We start from the raw sequence: 11,640 nt of genomic DNA on the forward strand, positions 1-11,640 counted from the left end.
TTTCACGTTTCTGGTTTGATTTGTTGTTCTTTGTCCCTGAGTAGCAGAGCAGCTGTTGAAGTTTTTAATGCTCTGACAACTGGAGCAGAATTAGCATTTTACTACTGCTTGCTTTTGTGACATAGGATTTCTGTGCTTTATAAAACAAGTAGATTCTTTGGAACAAGATGACACATTGCTACTAAATTTTTTTATAATACTAGTGATGGAAAAATCTGAGACCAAATGTTTGAAATAGTGTTTAATTTTGATCTCTTAATCCCCTGTTGTGTCTGTCACTGATAAAAGAATTTGCCATGAGTAAAATATTCAGACCTGATTAAGGTGATTTAGTTTAAGTTCAAATACGAAATAATAATTTGTTCTTGGTACAGAGAGGCACTAGTAGTTTTCACATCTTTTTCTAACCAGGAAGTGTTTGAAAAGGAACAGTCTATATGTGCAGCAGAAGAGCAACCAACAGAAGATGGGGTAAGTGAAGAGTAAATGTTCTTCCTAATTAAAGATAACTTTCTTTTAGATCTTGAATTGCTAATTGTGCACTTCTCAAGCATTTTTTTCAGAAATGCCTACTGAAGCGTCCTTTGAGTTGTGCTTTCTAATTTTGGTTCTCAGCTTAAAACGCTTAAAATACAGTTGAATGACTGAAATTTTATGAATAGAATAAATATTTTAATACTGCTTTCCTGCAGCAAGGAGATGCCAGCAAAGTTAAGAGCAAAGGATGGCAACAAAAGAATAAAGGAACCAAGAAAGCTTCAAAATCAAGGAAAAAGAAGCCATTGAAAAAGAAACCTGTGCCACCTTCATTGCAACCACAGAAACAGCAGAAGCAAAAACAAGCTAATGGGGTAGCTCATAGATTCAATTATATTTATAATTTTATTCAGTTTATCACTTGTAATCTGATGGGGGGTTTTTATCTGTCTCTTATGTTTCAATTTATGCTTTTGTGAAGTGTGTCCTCTAAAATAGCATTTGTTTTCTCTACATTTTTCTACATTTAACAATTACTACCATGGAACCACCATGGTAATGTTTGCAGTGGCCTACTGAAAGTTCTGCTCAACTATTTTAAAGATTTGACTTCATAGTCCCTTCTTACTATTAGTTCTTGTTATGCTGCCTTCTTGGAGGTGATTTGTTCTGCAATTTCTACTTTTTCTTAAAAGATAAAAATTGAAATGAGACTTTCTTCTGATAAATTAAGTAGCTTTAGTAACTTTATGCTTCTATTGCATGGTGTTTTCTCCACCTCATGGGCTGTGTTGTAGGTATTTAAGTTCTCTGTAATTTTCTCAAGACTTTATGAAATGCACTCCCGGAGTCATAGGAGGGTTTGGGTTGAAAGATCATTTGGCTTAAAGAGCATTCAGTTCCAGCCCTTCTGCCATGGGCAAGGGTGCCACTCACTAGATGAATTTTCCCAGAGCCCCATCCAGTCTGGCCTTATACACTTGCAGGGATGGGACATCCAATCTGGGAATCAAATACTGTTTTTTCCTATTCCTGTTGTGAGTGCCATAGGGAGAAGGAAAATGGCTTCTGTCCTCTTAGCAAATGAGGTGAAAAGGATTAATCTCCACTTTAGACATAACTCTGTGACACAAGAAGAGCATAGATCGTGCGACCCAACCTTAAGGCAGGTGCTGTGAATTCTGTGCACTACTGTAATGCAGACAAACTAAGTTAGAGGTGTTGGGTGTTTGTTTTTCTCTCCCATTAGGAAGTTGTGAAGGAAGAGGAGGAGGAGGTCTCTGATAAAGGAAGTGAATCTGAAGAAGAAGAAACAAATAGGGACTCTCAAAGTGAAAAAGATGATGGAAGTGACAGAGACTCTGACAGAGAACAAGATGAGAAGCAAAACAAAGATGATGAAGCTGTAAGCCTTACTTTTTCTTAATGTTGCCTCTGGAGTTGAGAGAAAATGCTTTTTAATCCTCTAGCAAACCCTCAGGCTAGGCAGCACTAGGATGAAGGAGTAATACTGGTTCTCCAGAGGTTTTCAGACTGCATTCTGGTACAAGAGCTTTGTCACTGCAAGTTTGTTTCAGAGTGAGTAGTGTAGAGTCCTTTCAGCATGGTCAGAAAACTTAGAAATTACATAAGAAAAATGGCTAAACTTCAGGAGAAAAAAATATTTCTTTCATCTTAATTTGATTAATTTGACTATCTGGTGCAGATTTGTGACTTAAAGTCTCTTCTTTGAAGTGTGTTCTTTACAGGAAGTGGCTGTTGCATGCTGCAGAGTGCATACTAAACATGCAGTAGTTGAACAAACTTGTACAGGTGCTTACTAAACTCTAGTAGTGGTCAGGTTATTTGTTTGGAACAGTAATAGCATAATAGAGAGTGAAACATTGTGGTGGTAGATGATTTCTGCATCACAGGTCTTACGGTAAAAGACTTGTATAAGCTGAAGGTCCCATTCAGGCTAAGATTAAGCTTGTGATGGGAAAGGAATCATCAAACTTTTAATCAGGATTCTTATGGCTGAGGTAGAGAGTGTTTATAGGTAGTGTTGTAGGATGGAGTTTTGAAGAATGTGTGCAAACCCCACAGATCTGCTTTTTCCTTTTATAATGTTTAGTATTGCATGAGAACTAGTCACATGGAGCATTTTCATGGACCATTTTCTGTCTTTTTAATACAAAAGATGGTTAGTGCACAGTAATTCTTTAACCTTATCTTTGACAGGAGTGGCAAGAATTACAGCAAAGTATACAGAGAAAGGAGCGAGCCCTTCTTGAAACGAAGTCAAAGATAACACATCCTGTTTACAGTCTTTTTTTTCCTGAGGTCAGTAATAAAAACCATTAAGTTGTGAAACATGAAAATTAATAATAATATAAATTAATTGATCCTTTTATATTCTTACTGTAAATATTGGGTTTTTAAAAAAGCTTAATATCTGGGGAAAAAATTTAGTATTAATTTTATAGAGTCTTAACTTACAAAATGAAACACTTTCAGGTACTTTCCTGAAACCTTTTTCTTCATTATTCTTTCTACCCAATTCCCAGAGACTTGTACAAAACTTAAGGTGAAATATTGGGGTGTCTTCAACTCTACATCTAACTGCAAGTGCCTATGACTGGGGGAGGTCCTCACCTCTCCTGTGTTATGAGTAATAACTCATATAATCAATCTCATTACATAGGGAGAGCTTGGGACTCGTGGATCAGCAGATAGTTTTGGCTTACTAGTTGACTTCAGGTCTCAATGCAGCAATGTGGTGGCAGCACAATGTGCAGCCATGGAAGATGGAGTTGGTTGGAAAACTGTCTCTACCACAGAGTAGTTTGGAAGTGGCAGAAACCAGCTGTGGAACAGTCTTTCCTATAGAGCTCAAAAATACAAGTTCAAGTGTGGATGAGTGTCAGAGGAAATGATATATTTAAGTGGTGACTCAGTATAGGCTGACGTGTGTTTACAGCAGCCTTTTGTGTTGGAAGTATTATCTGATATATCAGTTGTTACTTGCACTAATAGCTAGTCACTCAGTAGTTGCCTGAGAAGCCCTTAACAGCAGTGGAACTTTGAAAAGAGGGATTTTTCCAAGTGGAGGGTTTGTGTTCTGAGCAGATAAGCTAGGTCCTTGGGGTGACCTGATTGGAACCAGGAGGAAGGAGTATTTGGCCACATTTTCTTTCCTGGCTGTGGTTCAGAGGTTTCCTTTGCTTCCTTGCAGTCTGACTGTTACACTATCTCCAATAACAGGGGTGGGATGCAAGGCTTATGCTTCCTCTTGTGGTTTAAAGACAACTAAGATGGGAAAGAAGAGTGAAACATGAATTGAAAACAAAGACACTGTATATTTGCACCCTCTCCTCAGTCCCCGGGGCTGTTTATGTCAATTCCCTGTACAGCTTGTTGCATATGCAGACATAGGCCATTTGTCCACATGCTTGTGATCACATTGTTCCTGCTGGTTTTATCTGCTAGCAGCATTAAAAAGAAAATTGTGGGAAGCAAGACTTGTTGCTGAGGATCCAGAGAAGATATAATGGCAATAAATTGTCTTTCTGAAGGCCTTAGATGGCATCTAGTTTTGTAATAGCTGAACTTGAAGCTGTATTTTCCTTATAGTTAGGTGCACTCCCATCTCCCTGTACAGTACAGTACAGCACACAGTCTCCAGCAGTATACCAGTGTAATGCAAAAAAAGGTGTACTGGCATTCTGCTCTTCTGGCCACCTTAGATCATGTCAAATGTGCTGCAGAGTCTTAATACCTCCTTGCTGTGAAGGCAGCTGGCTTTGGTCATCAGTTGAAGCTCACAGACAGTAAGTGCCGTGCCCACTGCCTTAGGGGTGCTGAATATTTCTGTCTCTTACTGAAGTGAGGGTCCTTTCAGAGACTTTGCTTATATTTACTCTGAATAATGCTGTGTGTAACCAAGTTACATACGGGTTTTGTGATAAAAATCCTAATACAGCTTGCTGCTAAAAAGAAATCTAGGGCTGATCTGAATGCTTGAACTTGAAAGATACACACATATCCTCTCAGAGTACTGCAGTTGTAAATTTTCCAATTTCTCTTCACCAATTTCATGAAAGTTGAATGCAGCTGTACTTTGTGCTGTAGCTGCAGTTGGAGCATGTTCAGATAGAGTTGATCTGCAACATCTGAAGAGTAAAAAACATCATACTCTGGTTTGTTTTTTATTTTCATCTGTTATTTATCTGTGGTCATGGCCAGTTCAGAGATAAAAAATTAAAGATAAAATGCTATGTTCCAGAATTTAAAGATGTTTGAGTAGTAGCTGAACATCACAATACTTGTTCTCAGGAGACAGCCTTAATGCTGTTTCCTCCAAGTTTTGGGGCAGTTAATTAGTCTGCCAGAGATGTGTCTTTAATCTATGCAGGTTCCTAAATAATTATCTTCTGCTCCTTCATCCATGGGTCCAGAAACTGCACAGATTGTAGTTTTGACATTTTTTAGGTAGAAACTGGCCTTGGTGTTCCAATTTCATGAACATACTGGTTCCCTGGCATTCCAAACCTTGCACCCATCTGTTAAAGGGCTTTTTGCCCACTTGCCTGTTAGTTTGCCAGATTCTCATAGGCTTAAACTTTAAATTCCACCCAATAAGCAAGAGGAAAATCACAGTCCTGCACAGTTGTCCTTTCTGTAAAAAAGTGATGGCACTTTGGGGTCAGGAGCTTCCAAAAAGTTTACTCGTCCTTTGAGCTTTAGATCAATGATTGTCATTTGTACTGGTATTTTTTCCCTACTTGGCTGTTATTTTTACTAGTTTTTGTGAAAAGCCATTTGATGACTTTGATCTTTGTTTCCATCACTGTCAACAGCAAGGATTTTTATTTTTTTTTAGGACAGTGTATAGTAAGTCAGCATAGTGTTTTGGTAAAATCAAAAATAACACTTTGATGCAACTGCAGGTCCTTTTTATTATGGTCACCATCCTCATAGGCCCGAAATGGTGATTAGCCATTTCTGTAATGAATCTTGCTTCTGTAGCTGTACTATTTATACTGTTCATCTTTCTATTCCTAGAGGCGTCTTGGCTAGGAAATAAACACTTTGCCTAAGAGTCTCCTTTGCTACAGCTGTCAAGAAGATTGACAATATATTTACTGTTGAAACTTACAGATAAAATAACTTATGCCTTGTAATCACATGGGATGGTTTTTCCTAAAGAAAATCACTTGGAATAGTTGTAAGAAGGATTTAGAATTTTACACATTCTGGTCTTAAATAGTATATGAATAGATTTTTGTGCTGTTCTCTGTGCCCATTCCAAAAACATGAGGGAATGCTGTTGCTTCACTGTGATGCTTTTACTTTGATACACTTCAAAATGGGCATTTAACATGTTGAGTTAATTTTACATTTCTTGCTTCTGGAACTGAGGAGTGCTAATCAGTGTATTTAGTTGTTGGTGTGAGTGTCTTGCTTGTTGTAAATAGTTGAATATTTCAGTGAGATAGTATGACAATTAGTCACTTCAAAAGAAAAAAGGAGTTAATTGAAATTTTTCAATATGCATACTTTAAATCTCAGATCAGCAAACACTGGCTTCTTAAGTGTTAAAAAAATCTTAAACTACTGAATTTTTAACTCTTCCAGTAGAGACAAAAAATTCTTTGAATTCTATGTATTAGCAGCATTTGCTTCCCAAGTGTGGAATTTAGAAGTTGCTCACAGGTAGTGTTGGAAGTCTGCTTCATCTTTTCATTCAGTCCTTCTGATGCTGTTAGATTGAAAATGAAACAAAACAACCACTTCTTATGGGACACTGAAGTAACTGCCTGATTGTTTTTGGTATAAATGTATGAAAATTGGCTCCCTGATTTGGAGGTTTGACTTGCAACTCCAATAAGATGCACTTTTCAGGGCTTTAGCCTGTTACAAACATGATAAGTTACCAGATCATCAGGGGTGGATGCAAGTTGGTTTGGAGCACAGTTCAACATTTGGGTTGTCTAAAAAGAATGTGTGTATTCCCCTTTTCTTCCTGAAGGGTAAGATTATGCTGTTGTGACTATCACCTATCTACTAAAATACTTCTTCATAACCATATAGAAGTCTTCCCCCTTGTCCCTCACTATTCTCACTTGTTTTAAAAAAAGGCTTTAGGAGGTGTGGAAACAGGAACTTGCTTTGCAGTACTAAACTGTTTTGTTTTCTTTTTCAATAAAAAGGTTTCCATTTCTATTAAACCAAAGTGGTTTTTACCTAAAATGAGTGCCAGAGGGTTAACCAAAAAGGTGTCACATTTAAATGAAGAACAGTTGATGTTAAAGAACTGTCTTTACCATTTAAAATGGTTGTCTGTACTGCTGAACTGCATCACAGTTCTAAAATTCTGACTCCAGCTGGAGGAAAAAACTGCTATTTTTGTACAGTGTTGCTGTCTTATATGAAGCACCACACTAATTTAATTAATTTAGGACTCTGCTTTAGCATCTGCAATGGCAAAACCTTGAGACCTGCAGCTATTTGGAAACTTTTGTGTGATAGGGAACAGTTGTTGGGCATCCTTTACAAATGTATGTCAATATTGACTGATACTGATTCATTTCCTTGAAGTGAAATCTCAAGTGTGTTCAAATGTCATTTTACTTTTTGGAGGGGGAAGCAGTGGGACAGAGCACACTTGCCTGAAAAAGACTTTCCTGCGAAGAGTTCTTTATCTGTCTTTACACTTCCTTTGCTTTATATGCTCAGCTTTTTATCCAGGTTGGATTTCTGTTGAAGGACCTAACATTGTTTTATATTGCATGAAGTTGGTTGTTAATTCTCAGTGGACATAATTCCTCAGGGTGGCTCCATGTCCCACAGGATAGCTGAAGCTGAATACATGCAGTGAAGCCTTTGGGGACCAGCAGTTACTTGTGATAACCCTTTTGCTTTTGGTGTGCTGTGTACACCATGTGTTTTATTCATGCACATCCAAGAGTTTAAAAAAGCCACCAGACACAAACCTTTCATTTCTGTCTGGATTACAAAGATCAGTGAAACCTAATTGCCTGTTAAAAAGTGTAGAGGCATCTTTTTCTATGACTTCAATAAACACCACAATCCTGGTGGTTTCTGGTGGTTTCTTACTTTTGTTTTTTTTCCCCTTTCTGAAAGGAAAAACAAGAATGGTGGTGGCTGTATATTGCAGATCGGAAGGATCAGATGTTGATATGTATGCCGTATCACGTTTGTACACTAAAAGATAAAGAAGAGGTAAAGTACTTGGAGAGTTTTCTTTCTGGGGTATTACAAAACTCTGTTGAAGTGTTTCTGGTATGCAAATACATGTAGATTTAAACTTTTTTTTTTATACTTATCTCTTAAGATGGAAAACAAATTTTACTCTCTTGATAAAAGGAAAGAAGTGCCTTTTAACTATGAAAATCGATAGTGGAGAAAGAAAAACCAATTTAAGATGACTTTGAAGTTTCTTTGTGGAATATGTTGGGTTTTTTATTTTCCCTGATATCAAAAGATGATGAAAAGCAGTATTCATACACAGCGAAATTCCTAAATTTATTCAAATTGTTAGAAATATTAAGCGTTCTCTTTCTGCACAGAAGCGACTGTGACAAATTAATTAGCTTTGGCTCATATGAACTTTACTGAACCTGTAACCTTTGGCAGTGTCCTTCTTGTCACTTTTTTGAGAAATGAACATCTAATTTGTTTGTTCTTCCAAATCAGATATTACATTCAATTTGAAATAACAGCTGTGTTAGATAAAGCTTTCAGCAGACTAAATATTTTAACCTGTTTAGGTTTTTGAGGTTTAGCATACAACAGGGTGAAATTGTGTACTTAATGTAGTTTCTTGGCCTAATTCAGAAAAAAATCAATGATGTAGCTACTCAATGATTATTCAGCTTTCATGGCAGGTATTGTGTTTGGGTATTGTGACTCTTTTCTGCAGGTATTTTATTACATAGAGGTAGTCACAGAAGTGTCCCTAGTAAGAAACAAAAACTTTCTATTGTTCTGTAGTAGTGTTCATTGGAGGACTCAGGTACTTGTTTCAATGTGTCATTTGAAAGCAGTAAGAATATTATGGTATGAAATCTCTTTTGTAGGTAGAGCTGAAGTTCCCAGCACCAGGCAAGCCTGGAAACTATCAGTACACAGTTTATTTAAGATCAGACTCATATATGGGATTGGACCAGACGAAACCATTGAAGGTGATGTTTGACTGTGTTATATACTTGTATTCCGTCGAAAGTTACTTCATATGGTCATTAAAACACCAGAGGTCCTGTTTATAAGAATTCAGCCTGTCCTAATTTTAAAACAAGTGGGAAGGCTGGAATTACAAATGGTTTCTGCCTAATGTACAGTGATAGTTTTATGATGGATTAAACGGGACTAAAATTTGCAATGCGTTCCCATGCATGTATATTTTAATTAATGTTTTTCTAATATTTATTCAGTTTCTGTAATATGGCTGGCTATGGCTTTTTATACCTTGAAGCTTGCCATGCCATTTCCCTGCCCTTCCTTAGTCCTAGATTCATCCAGTTAATGGGAAAAATCTGGTATGCCTTATTTCTGGAAGCTGTTCTTGGTTTTGTTTTTGGTTTGGGGAGTGGGCTGGGATTTCTTCCATTATTTAGCTGTTTTTTTTAACTGCTCTTTTGTGGGTTGCATGTTTGTTTTGTGTGTATTTGTTTGTTTTCCCAAATTGCTGTTTGTTGTCTGTAAGCTTTTTTTCCCCCACTCTTCTCTTTCCTTATCCAATTACAGCTCGAAGTTCATGAAGCAAAACCAGTGCCAGAAAATCACCCACAGTGGGATACAGCAATAGAAGGTGATGAGGACCAGGAAGACAGTGAAGGCTTTGAAGACAGTTTTGAGGAGGAAGAGGAAGAGGAGGAAGATGACGATTAAACAAACTATTGATTGACTACAATATCTGCACACAGTGCAATCTCTTGGTCTGACTGTGGAACTTGTACAATTAACCAAGAAACACAGTACAGAAGCTTTGAGAAGGCTGAGTTTAAATTTTCTTTACCAATTAAGAGTGCATTATGTAACTTCTCAGTGGAGGTGAAACAAATATGTTGCCATTGATACACCTTGGAATATGCTTATGGCTCATTATAGCCTTCAAAGTGCAGGATGGTGCATTTGTTTCAATTGAAAATAAAAGCTTTTTTATTATAAATGTCCAAAAGTGTGGGCTATGTATTGTCTGATGAATTTAGGGTCCAATTTAAATAAAAGGTACTATTAACTAGGAGCAAACTTTCAATCAATTTTTCTGCATTAGGAATTTATTTTAGAAAATGTTTTTGTATATTTGACATTACCAATCTCTGTTGATTGAAACAACATTTGCTCAACTTTCAAACTTGATTGGTTCTGTGGTATTCATTAACTATTTTGCTGTGATACTGCTCACATCATTCATAGCTTTAAGAATCTGTTTTACTTAACTTGATCATTACAAATTTATATCCATTGCCACATTCCATATATTCCAGAGGGCTGCTTTTTTAGGACTGTTGCCTTTTTATGCCCGAGATTATAATGGAAATCATGAACTTTCTTGACTCTGCCATAGGATACTTATTAATGGCTTAAAACATTTTTAAGCCTTTATTTCATCAGATCAGCAGGAGATCTGAGTCTTTTGATAAACAGAATGTCTGTAAGTAATTTTGGGACCACATGTTATGTAAGTTAGTGGCTTTTCTGTAATACCTTTATAAAAGGTACATGCTGAAAGCCGAAGTATATTCTTAATTCTGAATCTACCTGACACCGTCAGAAACATTTTAAGGGTTAAATACGACATGCAGAGAGGGCATGTTTTGTATCAGTTTTCAATTCCCATCAATAAACTGGACAATTTGATGGCTGTTTACATTTGTAATAGTGTGCATCTTTGTCTGAGGTTGTTGGTTTGTTGTTTTGGTTTATTTTTTTTTCCTACCTTACTCTTCTGCAAGGTTGTAAACAAGATGGTGATTCTGTTCCTACCACTTTTAAAGAAAAAGAAAATTCAAGTCTAATTAGAGAATAAATTCAGGGAGGAGAGCATCAGGGCTATTAGTGCATTCTTTGAGACTTGACAAAAGCCATGGTTGGATTCCTTTTCTTCCTTTTCTTCCTCTCAATCAAACAGATGAAAAGTTGCATTTCTATACTTCAGAAATACTTATGATTGTTCTGCAAGTAGGAATAGATGTATTTCTGTTCCTGTGTATTGAAAAATACTATGAAAATACAATGCTGTAAAATATGACAAATTCTCATGCAGGAAAATTTCCATCCTATAAAAACTGCCCAAGGCCAGAATAGGTGCACACTAATTTGTGACCTTGTTTGTTAGAAAGGGTTGTCACTTTAAGTTAAAATTTATATTGTTATATTCTTTGTAATTATAATAGATACAAATAAAATTTGAAGGTGTTCTAATGAGATTATGGTATTTTTCAAAGTACTTCTGAAGTGTACATTATGCAGAAAAAACTTGTAAACCATAAGCAGTGTCCCGTGTTCAGACTCAAGAATGAAGGCTAGGTTTCAGTTAAATGGCTCGGACACTTGATGCCTTTTGACTCCAGTTCTAACTTGCAAAATACAGCAGAGAAATAGCAACACAAAAGCTCCAGTTGTATTCCATAGGCTTTTGAGCCAAATTCTGTGCTGGTGGGAGAAATTGTAAGAAAGAGTCTGATGACTCTTCCTCAATCAAGTAGCCAAGGTGAATGCTAAGATGACTGAACAACTCATAGTGAAAGTCTGCAGTTGTTAGGAGAGTGGTGAGTCAGGAGGTAGGGTTGATAATAAGAGAATTCTGGGTGGGTTGGGCTGCACTCTGACCACTAATCCCTAAATTCTGCAGTCAAGGTATACACTGGCAAGATGTGAATACATCAAAATTATTTAAAAAAAAATAAAATCATGTCCCTGGTCTGAATACTGAACTGGTTCCTTGAAGATTGACGGTGACAGCTGGGATAACACTTGAAGTCTGCAAACTGGGGACGATTCTGTTGAGCCAACAAAGGCTAAATCTACTTCAAAGATGTGTCTCTTGTATAGTTAAGGTAACTTAGTAAAAATTGTGAGGAGAGAAATTGTGGTGATATTGGAAATACTGATAATGTGAGAATGGCATGCTGATACTTTTTCTCATGGAAATAGCAG

At 36.8% G+C, this 11,640-nt stretch overlaps 1 protein-coding gene across 1 annotated transcript in view; it reads left to right on the top strand.

Moving 5' to 3' along the window:
- Nucleotides 1-10,908, top strand: part of SEC63 (SEC63 protein translocation regulator) — a 60,800-nt gene extending 49,892 nt beyond the window's left edge. The window contains exons 15-21 of the mRNA XM_005518253.3: nt 412-471; nt 693-851; nt 1,727-1,882; nt 2,698-2,799; nt 7,603-7,701; nt 8,559-8,663; nt 9,226-10,908. Of these exons, the coding sequence (XP_005518310.1) occupies nt 412-471; nt 693-851; nt 1,727-1,882; nt 2,698-2,799; nt 7,603-7,701; nt 8,559-8,663; nt 9,226-9,369 (825 nt within the window). The 3' untranslated portion in view covers nt 9,370-10,908. The remainder of the gene's footprint in view (nt 1-411; nt 472-692; nt 852-1,726; nt 1,883-2,697; nt 2,800-7,602; nt 7,702-8,558; nt 8,664-9,225) is intronic.
- Nucleotides 10,909-11,640: the final 732 nt, after the last annotated feature.

The sequence above is a fragment of the Pseudopodoces humilis genome, chromosome 3 (assembly GCF_049639895.1).
Source record: "Pseudopodoces humilis isolate 2021_Gansu_Grassland_sample_001 chromosome 3, ASM4963989v1, whole genome shotgun sequence".
In the NCBI taxonomy this organism is placed as follows: Eukaryota; Metazoa; Chordata; class Aves; order Passeriformes; family Paridae; genus Pseudopodoces; species Pseudopodoces humilis.